Raw genomic sequence first — 24,164 nt, forward strand, 5'->3', positions numbered from 1 at the left:
TCACTGGATAAATCCCTGAATCTTCAAATAATTCGACTAAGAAATCATCGGATTCTCCGTTTATAATTATATGATGTTCTATAACGTAATTTAAATTTATACAAATATATAGTCGAAAACCAGCCGCTCTTCTTTCGTCTTTTCCGTTAGCACAAGCTCAATTAATGGTATTGGCTAGTGTACACGTCCAAGTGTTTTCTCTTTGAACACCTAAATTCCTTGTAGTATTCTGAAAGTATATTCAGAAGCATCCAACTCTAACTTTTCGAAACACCTTGGTATTTCTGACAGCCAAATTATACTTCAACTTTTTACTTACTTTTCTCCCTAATTTTCTTCTTTCCTTCTGCATTTATTTTCTGTGCTCAGACAAGAAAATTAAGATTTTTCGATTGTTACACTTCCATAAATTTTGCATTCTTGTCAAATTTTTTAAAATATTAATTACATCATTTGAGTTTCAGCTGAAGACAGCTTTTCATTTTCTAGGCATTTTAACTATAAATAAAGTTTAAAGCAAAGTCCAAAGGATAAATATTTTAATTAATATTTTTTTGCTAAATGACAAAGAAATAAAACAGTTCAGCAGTGTTTATTCTATACCATCGAGAAACCCGATTATTATATTGGCTGAAAACAATCTAAATAATATTAAAGATCATGTTTTTATACAATCTCTATAACACGAGAGAAAATTAGCTACTTAAAATATTCTTTCTAAGAGAATTAATGTAAAAATTTATATTTATATATACATTTTTTAAAGCTGGGACATGATCTAAACTGTCAACGTTCTGTTTGCTTGAAAAAATTGTGAAAATAAACATCAAACGAACTTTCTCAGTTTTAGACAATTCAGTTTAAAAGCAGTTAAAGTAAAGTAGCAGACAATAACACGGCGAAGGTAAAAATTTACTCTTACAAATATTAAAAAAATCAGATGTGTACGCCACATGACTTCCTTCTACGGACTATTAAATTATACGCATTTTTTCTTGCATTTCATTTAAACTTATTGGATTTAATTAAATCTACTTCGTCGACAGCGCATAAACTACAATAGAATAAATGCACTCTTTAAAATTCACCATATTTGTTTACCATAGCGACATTCTGGCTAGGTTCAGTTAACAGTATTATGTTTCGTTCATATTATATAACTATGTCTATGTCATAACACAATTAAGATGCAATCGGCCTAGTGCGGCCTTTACCAATATATTATAAGTAGGGTGTCTTTAATGATGAGTTGAATCCAGGAACGTACTTTTTGCACCTAGTGCAGAGTCTCTAGAAGAGAAGTAAACGTGGCTCCGCGATGTGAGGATCTGCAGCTTGAGGATTTCTGCCGCTCGGCTATGCTTGTCTTGAGAGAAGCTGCGAATTAATCTTGATCTGCAAAGTTCAAAATCATCTCAATGGCTTGAAGAGCTAGGCAAAGTTTCTGCATATTTGATTTAGCTGATTTAATTCTCTGGACTATTGTGGTTATTGATTTCATGAGATAAAGGGTTTTCTGATCTTTGAAAATGTTAATGATTTCTGCTGAATTTTCCTGTGGGTTTTTCTGCTTAACTTTGTCACTGTAAAGGTTTTTAGGCATTTCTTGATTAGTTTGGCCTGAAGCTTGAATGAATTCGGGGAAGTCATCTTTAATGGGAATTTCTTGTGGTTTTTCTATCTTCTCTAAATGATTGAATCTTTTTCTGTATACCTTACAACCGCGATAAGATGAAACGTGATATTCTTGACGGTAAATGCAAGTTGGTTTTTCATCTGGTTTTAATTTACACGTATTGGATCTGTGATTTTGTCGGCATTTACAGCACCTGACCTTTTTAAAGCAGTTATTTTGGAAGTCCCCGAACTTCTGGCAACTGAAACATTGAATTGGGCGTTTTCTGGGCTGATATTTTTCTATTGTGATATTGAATCCGAACATATTGTTTAATTGGTGAATTTTCTCTCCTGCAGAATTTCTTTTTAGTTCAAGGGAAAATATAGGTAAACGGATAATTTGGTCTTCTGCTTTCTTCGTGAATTGCTTAATAATAATAAATAAATAATAATTAAAGTAAATTATAGGGAAGCTTCTGCGTTCTAAGTCTGCGTGAATGTCTGTGTAGGATCTTGCCTAGCTCCAAGTCTGTGTAGGATCTTGGGATATTCTTAAGTTAATTGAAGAGGCTGAGGGAATTTTGGTACGTATGAAAAATAATCTGTGCTTCCTGGAATTTATCAACTGTAGCTTTATAATCGGCTTCGGTGGTAGTGTAAAGGAAAATCTGTCTGGCTTTGAATGTAACTTCAAATTCGTTTTTACATATTTCTCTGAGCATTTTGTCTATTTCAGGCCAATCATCATCGTTTTCTGGAATGAATAATGGGGGAATTTTCGCTTTATTTTCTGCGTTATTCTGTGTTGCAGTCATCTGCGTTTCATCTGTAACTTCCATAGCTTCGTTATTTTCGTTAAGAGTTTCAAATCTGTTATTTTGCAGAATATCTGGTGGTGGGATAGACTGGCAATTTTTCACAGTTTTCTTTGGAGTTTTCCAATCCTTCTGATTTATTGTTTTATCATCTGTTTTAGAATTTGCGAGCTTCGGGGTGTTCTGATTGCTTGCTAAAATGAGCTGATTTTGTTGAATTTCTTCTTGTAATTAAAGAACGCATTTCTATCGCTGGTGGGGAGGTTAATGTCTTCATAGACTCAATACAGTTTAATTTATCGGCGATTTCGTTTTCTAATTTGAGTGAGAGATCTTTTGGGTATTCGGAAGTTGAGTATTAAGATATTTTTGTGAGATAGCTTCTGTTAAATTAGGAAAAACTTTTCTGCGTTTGTTAACTACTGCTTCAAAATTTGAAGGGGAGGGTTTGAATTTCTTTAGTATTATCGGCTATTTTCTTTGGACTTCCTGCGGTTTTCTTTTCTTTTCTCTGGGATTAATTTTCTTTGTAGAAATAAGAGTAGCAATTATACTTTGAAGCGCCGGGTCATCTGAAGCAATTACAGGCATCTGTTTGGATGTAGTCGATTTTCTTGAATAATTCGAATAAATAGAATCATTATCGCTATCATAATCGCTGAAAGTAGCATGCCAAGGAATTTTGCCTCTATCTGGTGGTTCGCTGTATTATATAACTCAGAATGCACAAAATTTATATCATTTAAAAAATTATCTAATCGTTGCCACATGTTCTATTCAAATGCTATAATAAAGCTAGAACGATGTATGAAAGAAATTAAGCAAACAAAACAAAAAAGAAACAGTTTTTCACAGACGATTGAGTATTTCTCAATCAATTAATTCAGTTCTCACTTCGCGGCAAGGCAAAAATACATAAAAACTCAAAATATCTGTATTAAAAATTACGAAGTAAATCTTAAACACTTATTTCCTCGAAAAAATTCCAGAAAGGATTAAGCATGATTTAATTCGCAATAATAAATGAAGGCGTTACCTTTGTTGTCCCGAAGCTAAGTTTCTCTAGATTGGCAACAAATCCACTATCCTGCTGTTTCAAATGTAAACAAGCAATGACCGCCATAAAAAGAAATATTAGGCTTAGCGGCATTTAAACAACTTTAAAAATATTGATAATTCTCAAAATATTGCATACAGATTTACTAAAGGCATAAAAACCTTAACCTGGAGATAAGAACAACATAATTCAATCATTTTAAAGCAAAAAATGTACAATTTACAAACATATAAGAGTAAAGAAACCGAGATCACTAAGCCGGGTAACAGAATGGATATATATATAAATATATTTATATATACGTTTGGTGCGGCCGATTGCAACCAAAATACGAGGTGCACATCTGCATGTTATACCAGTCCTATATACAAAATTCCAACTATCTGAGGCTACTCGTTTTTGAGTTATGCGAGATACGTACGTACGTAATTACGTTCGTACAGATTCCACGAAAAATTCACTTCAGAATTAATTTTAAAGCAGTTTTATAATCTTTTTGGAGGAAACGAGTCTTTTATTCTATCCTTACGTACAGATATCACGCAAAAACATTGTTAAATTGTATTCGATAGCGGTCAAAATGGATATTTTCGTTGAAATATACTGCCTGAAACTTTTCGCGATTACAATACTTCCTTTTTACTTCGTACAAGGAAGTAAAAAGAAAGAAATTAAAAAATAAAAGTTAAAAATTTGAATAATATCATCTATAATTAAAAAAAATAACTTTTCATATAGTATTAATAAATATTTGTTACGCATCATCGAGGGAAAAAATTAATATACTAATTATTTCTTCGTAAAAATTTATTTGAAATTTAAGGTTAAAAACAGCTGTGGCAGTTCACTGTAACAAAAATCCATAAACCACATTTGGCGTTATTATCTCTAAAAAAAAAAAAAAAAAAAAAAAAAAAAAAAAAACATACCAAATTTCAAAACGCGGAAATATGTAAATTTGTGTATATCTTAGAAAATTTTGAATAAAAAACTGTAATTTTTTGCAGGCATGCTTAGAACTATACCTACTTTAAGATGATGGTAAAAATTTTATAGGTTATGATTCAAAATGTTTTTCGAAAAATTAATAAAATTATTTTAAAATAGAAATTTTTAAAATAAACCACAAAAGTTGATGAATTTTATTTGGAATGAACCTAAATTTCAAAATCTGAAAGAAAAAATAAAAAAAGTTTAGTAAAAAAAGAGATATTAATAAATATATGCCAAATTGAATTAACATTGAGGAGCTAAAATTTTGAGAGCTAATGTTTTGAAAAGTACTTGTAGGATTTTTACAAAACTTAGCAGTATGGCATAATTTGAGTCGTAGAATCGAAATATGTAAAAAATTTGGTATGTTTTTTTAAAAAAAATCCGATTTTGTGTCAAAATATCTAAGTTAGAACACTGCTATATATAAATCTAATATATATCCTAAGTCGCGCTTTCGAGACATGAGAAACGCAATTTGAATTTTATCAATCGGCCCACTAGAACGAACGGGAGATATAGGAATTGTCTCTCTCTCTCTCTCTCTTTTTTTTTTTTTTTTTTTTTTTTTTTATCGCAGGGTACATATCATAACAGGCGTTCTTACTGCATCCTACCATTATACATTTCAATCATTCATCACCTGAATATTTAAAAATAAAAAATCTGATGTGTACACCACATGACTTCCTTGCACGGAATATTAAATTATACGCACTTTTTCTTGCATTTCATTTAAAGTTATTGGAATTATATCTAGTACTTCGTCGATAGCGCATAAACCACAATAGAATAAATGCACTCTTTAAAATTCACTGTATATTTGTTTACCATAGCGACACTCTGGCGCCAGTTTCACTTAACATTTGGTCCATATTATAACTATGTTTATGTCTTATCACTTAGTAAGAGACAATCGGCCATTAACGGCTTTTACCAATATATTATACTTGACTTTTAAACGCGTGAAGAATCGAATAAGGTGTATCCAATAATGTGGAAGTACTTGTGCACATGCTGTGCTAGCCATATTGCAACTCAGAATGCATATAAATTTATATCATTTGAAAATTATCTAATCGTTGCCACATGTTGTATTCAAATACTATAATAAATTTAAAACGATGTATAAAGGAAATTAAGCAAACAAAACAAAAAGGAAACAGGAGACGATTCAGCATTTTTCATTGAATTAATTCAATTCTCACTTCCCGACAAGGCAAAAATACATAAAAACTCAAAATATCTATATTAAAAATTACGAAGTAAATCTTAAACACTTATTTCCTCGAATAAATTCCAGAATGGATTAAACATGATAAACAATAATAAAAGAAGGCGTTTTATATCAAAAGCATTTGATATAAAGACATACAGATTAAGAATGAAAGAGTATTAAAAAAATTCACAAGGCGAACTGCTGTTCCAAATGTTAATATTTCTATTAAATATTCTTTTTTCAACTTAAAAAAACTATAATTTTTTTAAAGGAAATTGGAAGAAGAAAGAATTAGGGAACTTAAAATTAGAACTTTTCTTTATACTTTCTTTATATAAGTTTCTTTATAATTTCGTGAATATCTTTTCTGTAACACGTGTTTCTGAAGCTCCATGGTTCAAAATTAATCATGCTCCTCAAAACTAGAAGGTAATGTATAAAATCTTTGATAGATTACTTATAAAATTTGCATTTTATATGGAGAGAGGAAGAGACTCATAAAATTCAGGTGAGGTAATATCGATATTGTAGAGTTTAAATTTGCAAACTATTAGAAATAGTAAAATTTAGGTATCCTGCGAAAGTATATATGGTAGGTTAAAAGGTGTATTACCCCAGGAATTGTATGCATCTAATAATAGCCTTCATAATATTCTAAACTGTTATTATGAATATACCTACTTTTGCATAATATTAATCCCTGCGTTAAATAGTAATTTTAAAAATGGATCATGATAACTTTTAAAAGCTGAATGTTTCATATGTTAGTTCATTTTTTGGAGACGAGGGTTGAAAACTGTTCGTTGACGGGAGCGGCTGTTTATAAACAAATAAATATATTCGCAGTTCATTTGTCAAATTCAGACCACCAGCGGCCGAACGGTAACGTCGCTAAACACTGGTAGTTCGTCCCAGGTTCGAATCCCGCGAACGGGCTGGCTGCATGGGTGTTTTCCCCATGCGTAACGTGTATACGAGCCAGTTTCCCTTAAAAAGTCCTCTACGAAGGCATCCATCCCTTAAGGCAGATACCCCTCGTGTGCTTTGCCATAATATAATAAACCAAATCAAACCATTTGTCAAATTCGCTAAATTTAACGCATTTAGGCTACCTGAGTTTATACACTGAGGAGAACAAAGAATTGTAAAACAACATTTTATGCTTTGCTGTTCTGTTATTTATTTATCACGAAATGCAACTTTTTATAAATACGATAAAAAGATATTTAACACTAAAATTATAAAAGTCTTATTTGGGCGTTTAGAGGAAGAGTTAAAAACGGTCCTGCATCATAGATTTGTAGCGGGCATAGTATGAAAAGAAATATTAATTAAATGTTTATTAACAACCATAGAAAAAGTGATGTTCCCTATAAATTACCAAGAAAAACGTTTGCACGAACTCTTTATAAAAACGTACATACATTAGGAGTAGACATACCTACATGTATTAAAAAGGGATAACTGATTACTATAAATTGATTTATAAATATGAACGGAATCTACTTTGCTAAAAATTTACTTTAAGTGGAAAAATATTCACATGTACTGTAGAAGCATACAGCACGAAAACCCGAAAATTGCTTGGCAGCTAACAAATCGATTGCGATCAAATGATCAGCCGGCAATGAATAAAGTATCACATACTCTAAGCGTTCGCATATGGTTAATTGGACTAATGTCTATTTAATATGATGGATCATTCTATTCAAGGAATATCGTCATTTAATCAAATAATAGTCAGCCACACTGGAATCGATGCTTTGCATATGTAATTCCCAGTCGGAAGTTTTTTGAGAAATGCGCAATAGAATGAGAGATTGTCATGAAATTTTCTTCATTTACGGCTTTACCGAAAGAAGTTCCCTCCTCACTGAGAGTCATAACTTAAAGTATGCATTAATATGTAATTTTCTGTTGCTTAGTTCTGGCTGACTTCCTTTCCAATACAACTCACACTAGAAATATACAGCTTTAATTAATATGAAAGGAGTTCTAACAAGCGTAATAGTTAGCTAATAGTCCTATGGTTTGGTCTGTTTTCTTTGATTACAGCAAAGTACGCAAGGGCTATCTAGCATAAGGGCATGGACGTCTTCGTGGAGAGATTTTTAAAGCGAATTGGTAAGTTAGTGTTTACATACAGCTGGGAAAAACCGCAAAAACGCCCATGCAACCATCAGTCAGTTTGCCTAGAATTGAGCCCATGTGATATTTCTCTGAAGAAGACGTACTGCTGTTTTGTAGCATTTCGAACCTCCATAATTTTCTGCAAGCAGTTAAAAAGAAGATCAGATCTTTTATGAATACATTCGTTTTTTTAATTTCTAGCATGTGGCCATGATTAAAGTTGAAATCCTTTCAAATTAGAACATTCTAATTCATTGATGTTTCTATTGTGACTCCGATGCTTCTATGTAACTCCAAACTGAACCCTGAGTTTAACAAATGTGTATCAAGATAACAACTTGATACCTTGAAACACAATTGTTAAATTAAATTAGACTACCACTAAAAGTGCATGGTATAACTCTACGTAATCCTTTAAGAACCTGGAAGTAAGAATTCCATGAATTTGGATCCCCCAAAACAATTTGAGAGCCAGGATTTGAGGAGTGAAAAATAAGGAAATAACAATAAAAGCATAATTTACATTCATTGGTCGTTGCGGACATAAATAAATCAGCAGACAATAGATTAAACAAGGAGTTGGTATGAGAGTGAGGCCTTTGGTCAGGAACATAGTGTTGCTTTATTTTCTTCCTTCACGTTTGTTAGGGGTTCGTGGATTTGGAGTGAATAATGACGACATTTCTTGAAGTATTGAAACACACTTTATGTAGCCAGCTTCAAAATCACGTTTATGTAGCCAGCTTCAAAATCACGTTCAGGACAGCTTCAAAATCACGTTTTCAGTCGTGGAAGAACTACTATAAATACGCTGACACAATCAGCGACACAGCTTTCATACTATCAGGCTATAACGGTGGAGACAGCTTCACGGCAAAGCACCTGAGTACAGCTCCCGACTCTGCTCGGTCGTTCCCGGAATTCTGCTTACTCTCGAGACTCTCCATGCTACAACTCGCAATGCACTCGACTATACACTAGAGTACAGCTCTCGACTCCTCGGTTCCGTCGTTCGCGGAGCTCAACACACTCTTTCGATGATGCACTAACCGCGATACACTAAGAGACTCTTTCGGTGAGCTCGACGACAAACTCGACACTCACTGACTAACTATCAACTCAATGCACTCCGCACGGACTAACTCGCTAGACGAGATACTAACTAACTGACTCTCCGCGTACCAGCAGGATTTATATAGCTTTTGGCTTGTGTTCGAGAACATTCTGGGCTAAACCAGTAAGAATTCGTTCCAGAAGGTTCTGCATCCGTCTGTGGCATATCGCCAGTTTTGTCGCCAAATGTGGAAACCCTGCCTTTCCGTGCCGTTTTATGGCATCTCTAAAACTGCTTTGCGGGGAAGCCATCTTACCGCGCCTGGACATTTCTTAACAATAGCATACGGTTTGATAGAGAAGTCGTCCTAACAACAGTATCACTAATTATAGGTTTTCTGACTGTTCAATTGATCATACGATGTTTATTTTTCATGAGTTCGGTTTAAAGTTTCTACAAAGTGCGAAGTTTCTCGAGATACACAGTACTCCAGTACTAATCCTCAAAAACGTATTTTGAAGCTCTTGAAGTGGTTGCAGCTGCCTGTCAGAGGCCTTGAAACACAATTGTTAAATACCTTGAAACACAATTGTTAATGTTCAGAGTTAGGGAATAATTGAGCTACTGACAGCTGAGAAAATATGGCGTTTTCTCCCAAGATTCAATTGCGAGTTTTTGTCCAGAATTGGTTTCAAGCTTACTACAAATGCAATTTGTTTTTAGATGTCATGTTATGAATTTTAGTTACAAAACTGAGAACAAGTTACAAACTGAGAAACCAATAAATATTTTAGTTTTACTAATGCATAGTTTGTTATTAGAATCATTATAACTCGTCTTATGCAGTACCAGCCAGAGTAGTTGGACCTTGTCTACTTATGCAGAAAATCAATCAAATAATTCTGGACGAAAGAACTCTAGCACTAAGAAAGAAAGATTCAGATTTCATATAGAATAATAAAACGTAAGTCAAAAGAAAAAATCCTATCCGAAACATCCTATAAAGAGTGTATTGTAAAATTCTAGTGCTAGACAGTGCTTAAATTGCGCCGGAGCCCACTGGAGCCCGCCCGGTTCCGGTACTTCTCAATTTTTAAGATAAATTACAATTCTAACCGGAGCGCACCAGAGCCCTAAATAAGATGAGCTCCCGTACTTCTTTTTATAAAACTGAATCACAAATTTCAAAGAACAAAAAATTAGAATATCGACGACCAACTCGGCATTCACTGACTGATCGTTATGGTTTAACAATAAGCAAACCTTGCAATACTCTATTTCCCTAGAAATATGAACTCATGATAACATGAGAAAGTAAAGTCCCCTCACTCACATGCGAAAACCTTTCCCTTTAAGAAGGGCAATAAATTTAGAGGAGTTTGTTTAGGAACGCGTAAATTTCTCGCCATGCCATCGCATCTAGTGTATTGTTATCGATGTTTATAGTTATCTTCGCAGGAAGGAAAATTTGTGTTCTTAAATGCGCGTTAAGTGACAGCGAGTACAATAAGAGTGAAATACTGAGATAAACTGCTCAAGCACGTCCTATACATCGTCTTCCCACAGTATCCACTAATGGGGGGGAAGCATAACTAGCAACTTTACTTTCATCCTTGGGAGTCAGATTCAGGACTCATTTCACCCCGGACACACATCTGCTTGATGGCTATAAATAAATCAGCAGAGAGCCACGGTCAAACAGAACGTTCTCTCAAGATTCCCCTCATTTTATGTTTCCACCCATTCACACCCTCCCGCCCTCATTCTGTTTCGCCCTGTTTTTAGCATTATTTAAAGTTTCATCAGTTATACTTTAAGTATATTTAATTTTTGTAATGTAAAGAGAACTTTTTCATCCTACGATCAGAGCTAAAATTGGGCCAGAGCGTACCGGTAGCGGCTCCGGTGCTTCTTAGTTTTTGTAATAAATCACAATTCTAGCCGATGTGCACCGAAGCCCTAAATAAGAAGGCCACGGCACTTTTATGTAACTGAACTTTTATGTAACTTTTATGTAACAGATGAACAATTATATCAACTGAAATATACAACTCTATGATTCTTTATTTTCATTTTAATAAATATCGATTCTTTAATATTAGGATAAATGCATGAAAATTCACAAATTCATCATAAATTATTATATACATTTATCGGAAGTCATTTATATTAAGTCGAATAAATTTATTACTTATCACAAGAACTGGTTTTTCACTTGAGATAAATTTTATAAGGATTATATTTATTTAAAAAAAAGAAAATCTGAAAGTTTGCAGACTTTAAATTACGTCCAAAACGGCGGGTTTTTTATTTATTTATTTATTTATTTTTTAAACATTTTGTAAGTTACCTTTATTTATTAAATATCATGTTCTTCGCCCTTAAACCATAAAATTCAGTTCAAGAGCAGTATTGCAAAATAATTTTAAATTGAGCATATCTTTAGAATTTCCGACACACACTCACGCGCTGGAGATAAAAATGTTTTTTCTGTACAATGTTGCCATTGCTTCTTTGAAATCCTTGAGTTTTTAGTCAAAAATTCGTTAAAGTTTTACAAAATATGAAATCGATAATGAAACAAATTCCAAATTTCAAATTTGAGCTTCCAGATACTCATATTCTCAGTAGGATTACGTCATTCAAAATTGGATGGCTCTAGGTACCGTTGTTTTATCACAATACGACAAACATACACGCATTTATGCAGATTCTTCATTATTTAATTTATTCAAATATAATACAGGGCGGTAATATTTGGCGGCAACAGTTTGAAAAGTGAAACGGATATTCAGAGTGATTCGACGCAAAATCGCGAAACGAAAACAATAGTCCCTCAGGGACAAAGCCCCTTTGGACTACTAATTTTTATGCATCAGAAATTTTCAAAAATTTTTAAACGGGACATATAAATGAATTGTAGTATCCATTACTATTTTGCTCAATATTAAGCTATTAATTAATTAGGAAATAATATATTTAAATAAAAAACCCTAGATTAATACAGAATTAGTATTGTGGTTATTAACAGATTATGCAGAGTCAACATTACGTATTAACTTTTCAATATTATTTACAAAATGTGTTGAAAAATAGCATAGGATAATCTACATTTAATCTTGACGCGAACAGATTTGTGAAATGGGGAAAAAAAAGGGAGGGGGGAAGCTTTCAGCATTAAAATGCAGGTACTCTATACAACCTTCGAATATTTTCCCTTCGGGCTGTGAAAGTGAATGGTGCCTGTTTTCCAACTCCTTGTAACATTTTACATTTAGACATCGTAGTTATTTGCGACGGCTATAGCCTAGAGAAAAATATTCAGGAAATGGCAAGAGACGTTTTCTATTTGTTGAAGTTCTTCTAAGTTCTCAGTGGCTATTTGTTGGAACATTTTATATTCTGGATTGGAATTGACTGACTCATAGTATAACGATCGATCTTTACTGCTAAAAATTTACAAGTTATCATTCGCTAAGAGAAATCGGACATGGAAGTGAAATGCTATACAAGGTGTAAAAAATAGCAGAAGAACACTTACAAAAGTTTTAAACTAACGTAACTTTATAATAATATTTTTGGTTTACGTATCAGAAATCAAACGATTTCCTTTTCATGCTCTCTAAATGTCGCTGACTTTAAGTACAGATGCCGTTCATCAGGATATAGCAGTTAGTACTTTGCAGCTGCTGGTCAGCTTGAAGCTGTGTAAGAACAACTCTGGTTCCGTCTGTTCTGCATCAGACCCAACCTTTGTAATTGTTCTTGCAGGATAATTTGAATTAGGAGGGGCATGATAATTTGTCTTACTAATAGTACCTGCGAGTAAGAGAGAGTGTAATGTTGGAATCTGCACTGCTGAAGTCCAAACTGTGTGAAGCATTTTTTTCAGTATAATGGTGCAAACACCGGAGTATTCAGTCTTAGGTCAGCAACCTTCATCGAGAAACAAATACTTTCGATTATGTCTCCATGAAGTAATTCTTAATCATAAAGCAGTTCATGAAGGTAAGAGGAAAATCGTGCAAAATAGATAATGCCACCGAAGAACATTAAATATGTTGCTCAGCTTGCAAATGAACTAGTAGGAAAGAAAATTGCAGACAAAACACAACATACAAGAAAGTACGAATTTCTAGAAGGCAACATAACAAAAAGTTTTGTACTGTAAAAGTAATTATAGGCAAAACACGCAGAAGTATCGAAGCAATAAAAACATAGAACACCAATGGACGACATATTTAACAGATTTTAGAAGATTTTAATACAAGAGAATTTAATAATGTATTTACAAATCTCGGAAAATATTAATACTGCGGGATACTTACAATTTTTAGCCAACTTTTCAGTAATAATTTCTTCCAGAATGTTGACAACTTCAAATAGTTTGTCTATAGATGTTGAGGCATGACGAATTTCATCCATACGGTGTGCTATGGTTCTTATCATTTCAAATATCAAATATTCATTAAAAAAAGCTACATATTTTATTGGTAATTTTTAAGAAATCTCTAAAAGCAGTTGTGCTCCTAGGAGGCTATTTGTAGACCTAGATCTCATATCATTGTCTTTTGGAATTCTTGGGGCCTTGTCATTAGTATTGTTTTTTTGACAGGCTTTTTTTAATATAGTTACGTTATCCGAAACTTTATCATCATTAATTGAGTTTTTTCGTGGTTTAGCAGTCTTGTTAGGCTCTGTGGAATGTCTCTACTATGAAGTAAAGTTTCCTGGTTTCACCCCGGCTCACCTGGTGCGCAGCATTCGAACTTATACTGTTTGGACTATAATCATGATAAATATCGGGTACAATAGATTTTGAGATGTAGAGGCGGATTGACCATTAACTAAAATAAGCAGGTACTTAGGGCATCAGAGGCGGAACACCATAAAATGATCCTTTGAACTCATGGAAAGAAACATTACAAAGAATTCTCACTGCTGGTTTTACCATACAATGCATTGTGAAAATAAACCAAGACTGAGAGAGAAGAAATTGGGTAAAAATAGGTATGATGTTGTTGCTGTATTATGTGGGGGGGCACCAAAATCTTTTAAGTGCTTAGGACCTGTAAATATCTTAATCCGGCCCTGTTGAGATATTTGTTTTTAGTTGCTTTGTTGTTGAGAATAGGATAAGACTTATAAATAGATCTTTTGATTCTATATATGATCTGTAGTATTATTTAGTAAGTTTTGATCATTTAACGTACTGTAACGTACTGCGATCAGCTAGCTTAGTTAACATCTTTCCTACTAGCAGAAAAGACCAGATTCATGAAGGTAAGAAAATCCTTTTGTGCAAACTAAAAGAAAATTGATCAAATTAAATTTGCACAATAACAGCAGTAAAGAAGTAATACAATAGCGGGATTAAAATTACATAGCTAAAATATATGTAACACACTTTTTAACCGAAATTTATATTATTCATCTTTCACGTTTATCGTCCATTTTCTGTCAGTATCTTGAAAGACCTACAAACGGTGCTGTACTGCAATAACAATTATTATTTATAAATCATGCATTGGCGATCATTGCATTGGCGATCTACATGCGTGAGAGCTGAGTTCCAATGTGAAGATGTGTGAATTAAACAACAGGTATAGAAACTTATTCTCTCTGCCCCCCAAAACAAAGCTTTTAAAAATTCACGACTTATTTCATAGTATTAAATTAGTACCAAATTTTTCTTCATTCTCTGCTTTTGTACTTAATTTTGTTCATCAAGTTTCGTTTACTCATCAGAAGTTATATTATGCATATATGTATAAATTAAAAATAACATTAGTAATTAATGTAATTTTAATGTAGAAAAGTTATAATGTATTTCTCCCGCCTTCCTAGCGTGCCTTCGTGGTGTAGTGGTTCTGCACGCTGTGCTGATATTCTAGAGGTCCGTGGTTCGATTCCCGGCGAAGGCATTTGCTTATTTTTCATCTTGCCTGCTTCCAAAAAATATCTAATGTCTCTACAGTGGCGCCGGAACTAAAATAGGGTGTTGGATGATGATTCTCCACACCCAGGGTTTGGCGATTGGGTGCCCTAAAAACCCCAGTCTCCCTTTAAAAGGGTGAGTATATAAAGGTGTTTCTCCCGCCTTCCTAGCGTGTCTTCCTGGTGTAGTGGTTCTGCACTCTGGGCCGGTATTCCAGAGGTCCGTGGTTGGGTTCCCGGCGAAGGCAATTGCTTATTTTTCATCTTGCCTTCTTCCAAAAAATACCTAATGTCTCTACAAAGTTCTTTAACAGAATAAATTAAAAACGTAATTATTTTTCATATTTCTAAAAGAAAGATGAAAAATAATAAAAAATTCTAATGAAATGAATAATTCGCAATAACACTTTTCTAGCACTGTTATTTTTCTATTGATTCCTTTACGCGTATATCGATTCATTTATATTATATTGTTTATATCTAAAACTTAACTTACAATTGCTGAGTGCAGTAAACAAATGGAGGGGGGAGGAAGAGCTAAAACAGATTTTGAAAAACACCAGATAAGCAAAATTTCGAATAAATTATAAAAAAGTTCTCCTTTTATTTCATAACTGAAAAAAGATTAAAAACGTTTTTCTGGGAATATTAACTTTTGAAGATTCAATAAAGAATGAATATTAGTAAGCATTTACGCAAAATATTTAATAGCAGACTTGAATAGATTTTTCATTAACGTTGTAAGGAACTTGAAAAAAAAAATGTAAAAGTTGAGTAAATAAGTATTACCATAATTTATGTAGATAAAAATTCAATTCTGTAAAAAAAATAGTATATGATGCTTAATTTGTAATGCAATTTTTGGATTCAGTGTCCAAAATGACACTTAGAATGTTTAAAATCGAAAAAAAAAAAAAAAAAAAAAAAAAGTTGTTCATCGCAAACTTGTGTTATTAATTTTATATGTATATTTCCTCTAATTTTTATGATTAAAAATTCTTAAAGACAGAGGTGCCTTACAACATCAAAACTGCTCTGCAGTTATCAAATCAGCACAAGCTTAAAAAAATGGCGTAAAGTGTAAAAACTGCTGAATCTTCGAGCCCTTCCAGCGCTCAGTCGGCTCTCTAAATTAGCACTTGTTGCACAAATGAGGATGCACTCTAACTGCGTTTAACTGACGTACAATTCGTTAAGGTATTATCCATTCATAGCTCAGTAAATTTAATGGACAAACGAAGTCATGAAAGCATTTTACAATAATTTTATTGAAGGTTTATAAACTTTTTAACGCCTTTTCTGAAAAAAAAAAAAAAAAAAAAAAAAAAAAACAAAGGAAAGGTGTTAATTGATTATTTGTTTTATCACCGCGAAAGAAAACACAGCTGACGGGAAATGATTACAAATAGGGAGACATAAAAAATAATAAAAGAGATACACAAAAACTCGTTATACATAACTATGCGAGATTGTGCCGCATAGATGATCATACGCACTTCCTTATTGGCTCTGAACAACTCCAAGGACTTCCGATAGATGGCGCGCGCATCAACGTAACGGATGGAACAATCCCGTGCATCTCATGGAGGGAAGCGCAAACAAACGCGTGTAGTCGCATGTATGGGGAGAGTTAAGTTTGTTGTTACACAGGGATGGCCCAGAGGCTCCTAGTTATCGCTTCTTTTCTCATTGCCGGTAAGATTCTTTGATGCATTATCCGCCTTTTCCAAATATTTTTAAACAGAATTTCATTTTTCTGATAGCGATTTCCGAATGCTTTTCATTCTTACACTTCATACTTCATTTGGAAGGCATTTTATACACCTCTTTATTCTATTTGTCTCAAAGTAAATTTGTTCATTATTTAACAGCTTCACTTTCATGTGATGATTAGAATGAATTATGAAAGCTTATTATATTTGCTATAATGATATCCATATTCTTTTAGATTGTTTGTTTGTTTCTTTTCTTCATTCTTTTTCTTCTTTTTATCTATTTATTTTTTATTTTCATAGCCAAAAATAAGATATTCTATTTTTAATTGGAATGCTGAGTGGTAATTCAAAATAACAATAAACAAAGTGCAAAATATTTCTGATTATTTTTGCAAGACTGGGATTACCATATCGAGTATTAACTCCCATTACTTTTATCAGGCTGCTGATATTAAGTTGAAATTATATTACTTTAAGTTCTTTTATCAAATAACATTTGCAGCAACAGTTTACGAGTAGCAATTGCAGTAACAAATACTGCAATTGGATGGATATGGAAAGTGAGAAAAAATATATTTAGTATTATCAATTGCTAACAACTTTAGTATTATCAATTGCTAACAACTTTGGTATTATCAATTGCACATACAGAACTTCGGATTAATTTACGACAGCAATACTGAATCTGGTAGGTCAAAAATTTAGAAAATGTTAAAACTGATTCCTTTGGTAATTTGCCACAGCCAGTAAAAGAAGAACAATTCTTAAATTTTCATTTATTAAAAAACGTAGCCTAATTATGTGTGGTTTTATGTATTGCATACTGAAACATCAAATAATAAATAAAGCACAAAATTATAGTGCAATAATAGTAATAGTAATAAAAAAGCTATTAATTACAACAATAGTTCCGTACTTCGAGTTTTGAAATAGTTTCATGCAATGCATTAATTATATGTGAGAAAAATAAATTATGAAGAATCAAAAAGCAAGAAAAACTAATCGGTGATTTACTGCACACATTATATGTAGGTACAATAATAACTAGGATTTAAAATAATGTCGAAAAAATATCCAATTTTTAAAACGTAAATTTTAAATTCAACTGACAATAATAAAACAAGAACCCCACAGCAACTGGTAGTTTGGACTAGTGGAAAAGTACTTTATAAATTACATTATAACTTATACCACTTTAAATCATCATGCTGTTATATTAGTTGATATATAAATAGCTCAATTTATCACTTCGTATTTATGTTAAAATATATTATGCAATTATTGAGGAAAATGGGATCGAGATTAATAAAAATATAGCTACTCTGTTGACATGGTGGTAAGAAATGGCTGTCATAACTACAACGGATTCAAACCTCGCAGAAGACATGGATGTTTGTAAGTTTTTAGTGCCTTTGCAACATGGTAAACTTAAAAATATTGGGAGTTGAAAGTTCTGTAGAGAAGTTAGGGGTAGGGAAAGAGGGATAGACACCCTCAGATCCGTTCCCTGGGGAATTCTCCTTCAAAACTGGGATGGAACTTAGCATATTCGTATGCTATAAGTAGATCAAGACCTCATCAAACTAACAACAGGCGTACCTTTGCTTTTTGGAAAAGATACAATTCGTGGATCGCATCTGGCTGCAGGCTCAGATCAAGAGGATTAGAAACAACAAAAATACAGTAATAAGTCTCCTGCAAAGGAACATTTCCCATTTATTTGAATGAACAGTTTTTGCATTTAATATGTAATATTAAGTAGTATTTAACATCAAATGTTTATTTATAAAATATATCAACAAATGGAATAGATTTAAAGTAACTCAGTAAGAAGTGAGCTACATAAATAGGTAAAACAACGCATATGAAAATTACCTACTTTAGAATATGCCTTTGTAGATTAACTATCGTGGAAATTTCTTCATGTTTCCTTCTTTCCAGTTTCTGTTTACCCTATTGCCTGAAACATAAACTGAATCAGAATATGAAGAAACTAACTAAGCTATCTAAAACTAATTGAAGAAACTAAATTGGATATTTTTTCGACATTATTTTAAATCCTAATTATTATTGTACCTACATATAATGTGTGCAGTAAATCACCGATTAGGTTTTCTTGCTTTTTGATTCTTCATAATTTATTTTTCTCACATATAATTAATGCATTGCATGAAACTACGATTGCATGAAAAATTATTCTGAAATATATTTTAGCTTAAACTAGTACAATGCTATAAAAGCTACGTATTTCAAAACTCGAAGTACGGAACTATTGTTGTAATTAATAGCTTTTTTATTACTATTACTATTATTGCACTATAATTTTGTGCTTTATTTATTATTTGATGTTTCAGTATGCAATACATAAAACCACACATAATTAGGCTACGTTTTTTTAATAAATGAAAATTTAAGAATTGTTCTTCTTTTACTGGCTGTAAACTTTGTTTGTTAAGACATTGGTGGAAAATTTTTCGAGGGCAGTTAAAAGTGTCAAAGTTATTAGATGTTAAATTTAGATTGGTACGCTAAAGGAACAACCCGCCCACCTAGACAATGGCTTGAAGGGTTGTTATAAATTTACACTCGTACAGGAACGTTCTCACATCAGAACATTTCAAATCTGAAAAACTGAAAATGTGTTCACATATGCAACATTGTCAGACATGGTTTTACTGTTAGGCAAACCACGTTAGGGGCACTTGCTACTTATGCAACAACAAAGATAAAGAGATTTAATTAAATTCTTCCAATTTTTTTATCTTTAGCGATATATTATTAAATTTAATATTCATTAAATGTGTTTTTAATTATGTTATTTTATTTTATTTAAGGTTATAAATAAATCAATAAATACATATGTAATATACAATGTTATTAGCAAACATAGTTTAATTTAATTTTCCTAAAATTTAAAAAATCTAGCACGTAACATTCACATCTGTGTTGTCGTACATAAAACGTTGTTGAAGAGAAGAAATGAAGTGGTAGAAGAGGGAAAAAAAAGGAGAACGTGAACAAGACGAATAGGAACAATGACAGTAACAATTACATAGAGGAGTGAAGACAAGTAAGAGGGTAGAATATTTTCTGATGCCGTTTGAAGCAAAATTAAGTTCTTTATTTCAGAGTAACAATACAATTGTGATGCTTTTTAATTGGTTTCTAGATTCTGCGTTAGCTATGGAAGTCAATCCATTTCCTTGTTTTTACAAACTATATTCCTGCAGTACAAAGTGGGTACAGGTCGTAGCTTGAGATCTGTATAATTATTCGTATTGAAATATGACGATGACGTTTATAATATTATAACTTAATCATCATATTTCATATGAATAATTATATAAATCCATAACTGTTGGTTTAAGTTTCACTTGGAATTTGAATGAGGAGATTTTATTCTTTATTCGGATACCGTTTATTAATAATGCTTTTCTATAAGAATATGCTGCCTGATGTGGGACAGCTTATTGTTGTAGTCACTTATCTCACTTGTCTGATCTAATCAGAACAAGTCTACGAATTTTATCGTGGCAAAAAGCGCAAGTTTATGTCTGTCGTTGACATGGGTCTTGAGCGCCAAGTAGGTGACAGTTTCCCAGCTCCGTGCCAATTTTTGACGGAGTATCCCCGAGAAACGTTCCTAAGGTCTCCCACTCCTCTTTCACTATCACCAAACCACCCGAAAGCTCTTTCGGCTATCCGTGTATTTTCAGTGCCTCATGCCGCCCATACAGTATCCATTTACAAACGTCCATGCCTTCTCCGAGATTCAAATGCGAACCTAAAGAACGATACAGCAGCCACTATGCCAATCAAGACTGCACTTATGAAAAATGGTAAGTGGACTAGGAGAAGGTTTTTTGAGACCCACGTTTGAAAATGCGTATCAATATGTAGCAGTCAAACAGTATTTTACTTAGTCTTAAAAATAAAGAGGGGGGAACCTTGAAGAGGGGAGGAACCTTGGATCGTTTTTATTTTGAACAAGAAAAATTATTCTGAAATATATTTTAGCTTAAACTAGTACAATGCTATAAAAGCTAAACGCGCCCATCAATTTCTGTACACGCAGTTTACACGTTACATGATAGAAAAAAGAAGCTTAGCTAAGAGATGCGACTTTCCTTGGCACAGGAAGCAGCAAGAGTGACGCGAAATAACTACAGTAGTGTTTATAACAGCAGAAAGGTTTTGTTTTAATCGTGAGCAGCGACTGGGCAAACGATTTCACATTGCGGTTACTGCAGGAAAAGCGTGATGCCACGTGGTGCAATAGAATATATATATCTGTCTAAAAAATATTAATTTAAAATACTAATTAAAAAACTGAGTAAAAACTTTTTCTTTTATTAATTCTTCGATTTAGTTGAATTTCTGTTCCTTGGAGATGATACATAAAACGTTTTCTAATTGTAAATTATATATATATAATATATATATATATATATATATATGTATATAAACATATACATATATATATATATATAATATATATATATATATATATATATGTATATAAACGTGTTTGTGTATGCGTGTATATAGTTTCAGGCGACTATTGTTGGTTTTGCACTTTTATTTTACAGAAGCAGTTAGTAAAGAACATAATTTTATAAACTAAAATTATAATGATCCAGACGTTTGGTTCCATATAAAATTTTACAGTTACAGTTAATTACGTAATTGTTAATTGAATATGAATTTGCATGGACTGTTCTAGAAATAGTAAAGATTTTGAGCAACTCATTATATTACACTCAAAAACACATTTAATGGTGAAATAATGTAGCGCATGTGTTTGGCGGATTCAAAATCCATGGAAATTCTGGTTCTGATATTTATTAGTTGAGTTTTAAAAGTTTTCTGATTATTTATAAGGAACTCGGGCACTAAATTCTGTAGAAGTTAAAACTAAATTCTGTAGAAGGTATGGCGAGACGTCCAGTTAAAGAAACTACGAAATCAAAAGAAGGTTTAAATGAACTTTTATTAGAACTTAACTACTCAGCTGGTATATTACAAAATAAAGTCGCTACTGTTTGCGGGATGATAGTTAACACAAAACTAAGTAATTCAACGTATAAAATTCACAAGGCAAAGTCCTTTCGTAGACTTTGGCTCCAACATGCTAACGAAAAGCTAACACCAATACAAGTGATATAGTAGCTGGGCGTAAAGTAGTACTTGAGTGTATGGAGAAAGATCAGCGGCTGCTGCCAAAACCTCTCTCATAACTTCAAGAATTCTATTGTCATAGACGTTAATTAATTTGCATCCTGGGGGAAGCCGACGAAAATAGTGTCAAAAAAGATTTAAAAAAACAAGCAAAAACCTCAGATATGACTTAAGGAACGGCTGTTTTTATTTGCTGTTGTATTGAAGCATCTACAGCCATCAGCATATAGTTACGCTGATTCGCTTATAGAGCACCTGCCCATTTTTATCAGAGTTTGATTGTTATTGCCATTTTTTAGGGTTCCTTGATGATATGTTTTAGTTTCGTTAGTAACCACCTTATAATGTCACACACGTGATTACTGAGAATTTATACCGATGATTAGATACAGAAGGACTTGCATTTTAGGAATTTTAATCCTTTTATTTGAGTATGTTAGATATAATTTCATATGAGATCGGTGGTCATATGAGATTTACACATTTGCTGGTAATTTCCGACCCACCTAGTATAGAACTTTTAACTTACAGATCATAACATCACAATGATTTATCAGAGTAACAATGTGAGGGTTAAAAAATATACTTCTTAGTAATAATTTTACTGGAAATAAATTTGGAATATCAATCTTAATTACAAATAAAATTAAAGTGAAATTTTACTTTTCGCCAAGATGATTTATTTTTTAAATATTTAAGTTAATATAAGCAATAAGAAAAATAATTTATAGCATTACATATCTTAGTTATAAAATGTTTTTTTCTTTTCTGTTTGAGCCTCATTATTTCCATTTAAAAATAAATCGTCATAATAAAAATGATTTTATAGCAATATACGTGTTGTAACCTCATATAATAATATGTTCCTTCTCCCTCCTAAAATTTAATTAGATGCTAAAGAGTTTGATTTACTAGATGACTATAATGGGCAAATTTTTCTTTTAAAAACAGAAGCGATATATTTATATGATGTTTTGATGGTTTGTGTTTCAGTAAAGCTCGCTCTTAAAGTTCAGTATCTTCCCAATTCCTATTTAATTTATATCTTATGCCTATGTATGAATAAATACCATTATAAAAATTTCAATTTTGAGTTTTTGATGAGGTCATATATTTCAAACAGTAGAGATTTTCAACAGACTATTTCTCAAACTGGGATCTGATGGATCAGGTTGTTGTTCTTTTTTTATGATACTTCTAAAGTCACATATTGAAATTTAAAGGTGGTTGGAAGGATATATTATCTTTTTTTTTTTTTTTTTTTTTTTTTTTTTTTTTTTTGTCAAATACTAGTTTTATTGTAAATGTATTATTATAGTTTTTCACCCTTTCTTATCTTCAAAATGTTAAAGTTTCAATTTAGTTAGTAAGTAGAAGGTAATATTAAAAGTAAATAAACACAGTTAATAGCTAATTTTAGCTATCTGTTTGTTTCGAGAGCTTGATCTTAGCAAAAACACTAAACAATGTTAGGTAACTCTAACGTATAAACTACCGCTAAAGTATTTATTGTTTTCTATTAAGAGTGAGGTCACGAAACTGTTAGATAGTACAAAAATTATTAAATGAGTACAGCTAATGGAAAATTTTGGTTCGTGATCTTGAAAAGAGTTGTATATTTTGAGGGAAGGTTGTAGAGACATTAGGTTATTTTTTAAAGCAGGAGAGATTTAAAAAGAGCAATGACCTCGCCGGGATTCGAACCACGGACTTCTCGAATACGCGCCGAATGTGCTGGCCATTACACCACCAAGGCATGTTAAGCAAACGGGAGAAATACCTTATATACTTCCTCTTTTAAAGGACAATTAGGGATTAGACGACACAGTCGCCAAATCCTGGTGGTGGAGAATCATCATCCATCAGCTTTTTTTAATTCGGTCACCACTGTAGAGGTTTTTTTAAAGCAGGAGAGATGAAAAATGAGCAATGCCCTCGCCGGGAGTCGAACGACGGACCTTTCGAATACGCGCCGGTATACACAATGACCATTACGCCACGAAGTCATGCTAAGAAGGCGGGAGAAATACCTTATAAGGTAATATGTCTAAGCGCAGTAAAATATTTAAAAAGTATAAAATCATTAAAAGAACGGAAATACTAATTTTTAAAAACTTATAATATTAATATTTTTACTATGCGTTATCTGTTCACCCGGTAAGAGGCAAAGGCCAGCTATCTAGGTAGTTGTTTGTATAGATTTATCTCTTAAAACAAGAATATCCTTCCTGAAATAAAACTATCGCAGTAAAAATTCTTTAGTATTAAAATCAATGTGCCAGTTTTTAATTATTAAAGCAATTAACTTTCCCAATAATAATTTTTATTTGAAATACACTTAATCGTAGTGCTTTTATGTATTCTTATGCACTATCTAAATATATGCGTAAGAATATGTAGATTTAAGCGAATATACAATTATATTTATTAATTTTTTTAGTATATGCAT

The 24,164-nt window shown here is 32.4% G+C and overlaps 1 protein-coding gene across 1 annotated transcript in view; it reads left to right on the top strand.

Annotated features, from left to right (window-relative positions):
- The first annotated feature begins 16,360 nt into the window (after nt 1–16,360).
- Nucleotides 16,361–24,164, top strand: part of LOC118194771 (uncharacterized) — a 348,088-nt gene continuing 340,284 nt past the window's right edge. The window contains exon 1 of the mRNA XM_085816399.1: nt 16,361–16,517. Within this exon, the coding sequence (XP_085672525.1) occupies nt 16,475–16,517 (43 nt within the window). The 5' untranslated portion in view covers nt 16,361–16,474. The remainder of the gene's footprint in view (nt 16,518–24,164) is intronic.

Source organism: Stegodyphus dumicola, chromosome 1 (assembly GCF_044657685.1).
Source record: "Stegodyphus dumicola isolate Sdum_Otavi_A_Nest chromosome 1, ASM4465768v1".
Lineage (NCBI taxonomy): Eukaryota > Metazoa > Arthropoda > Arachnida > Araneae > Eresidae > Stegodyphus > Stegodyphus dumicola.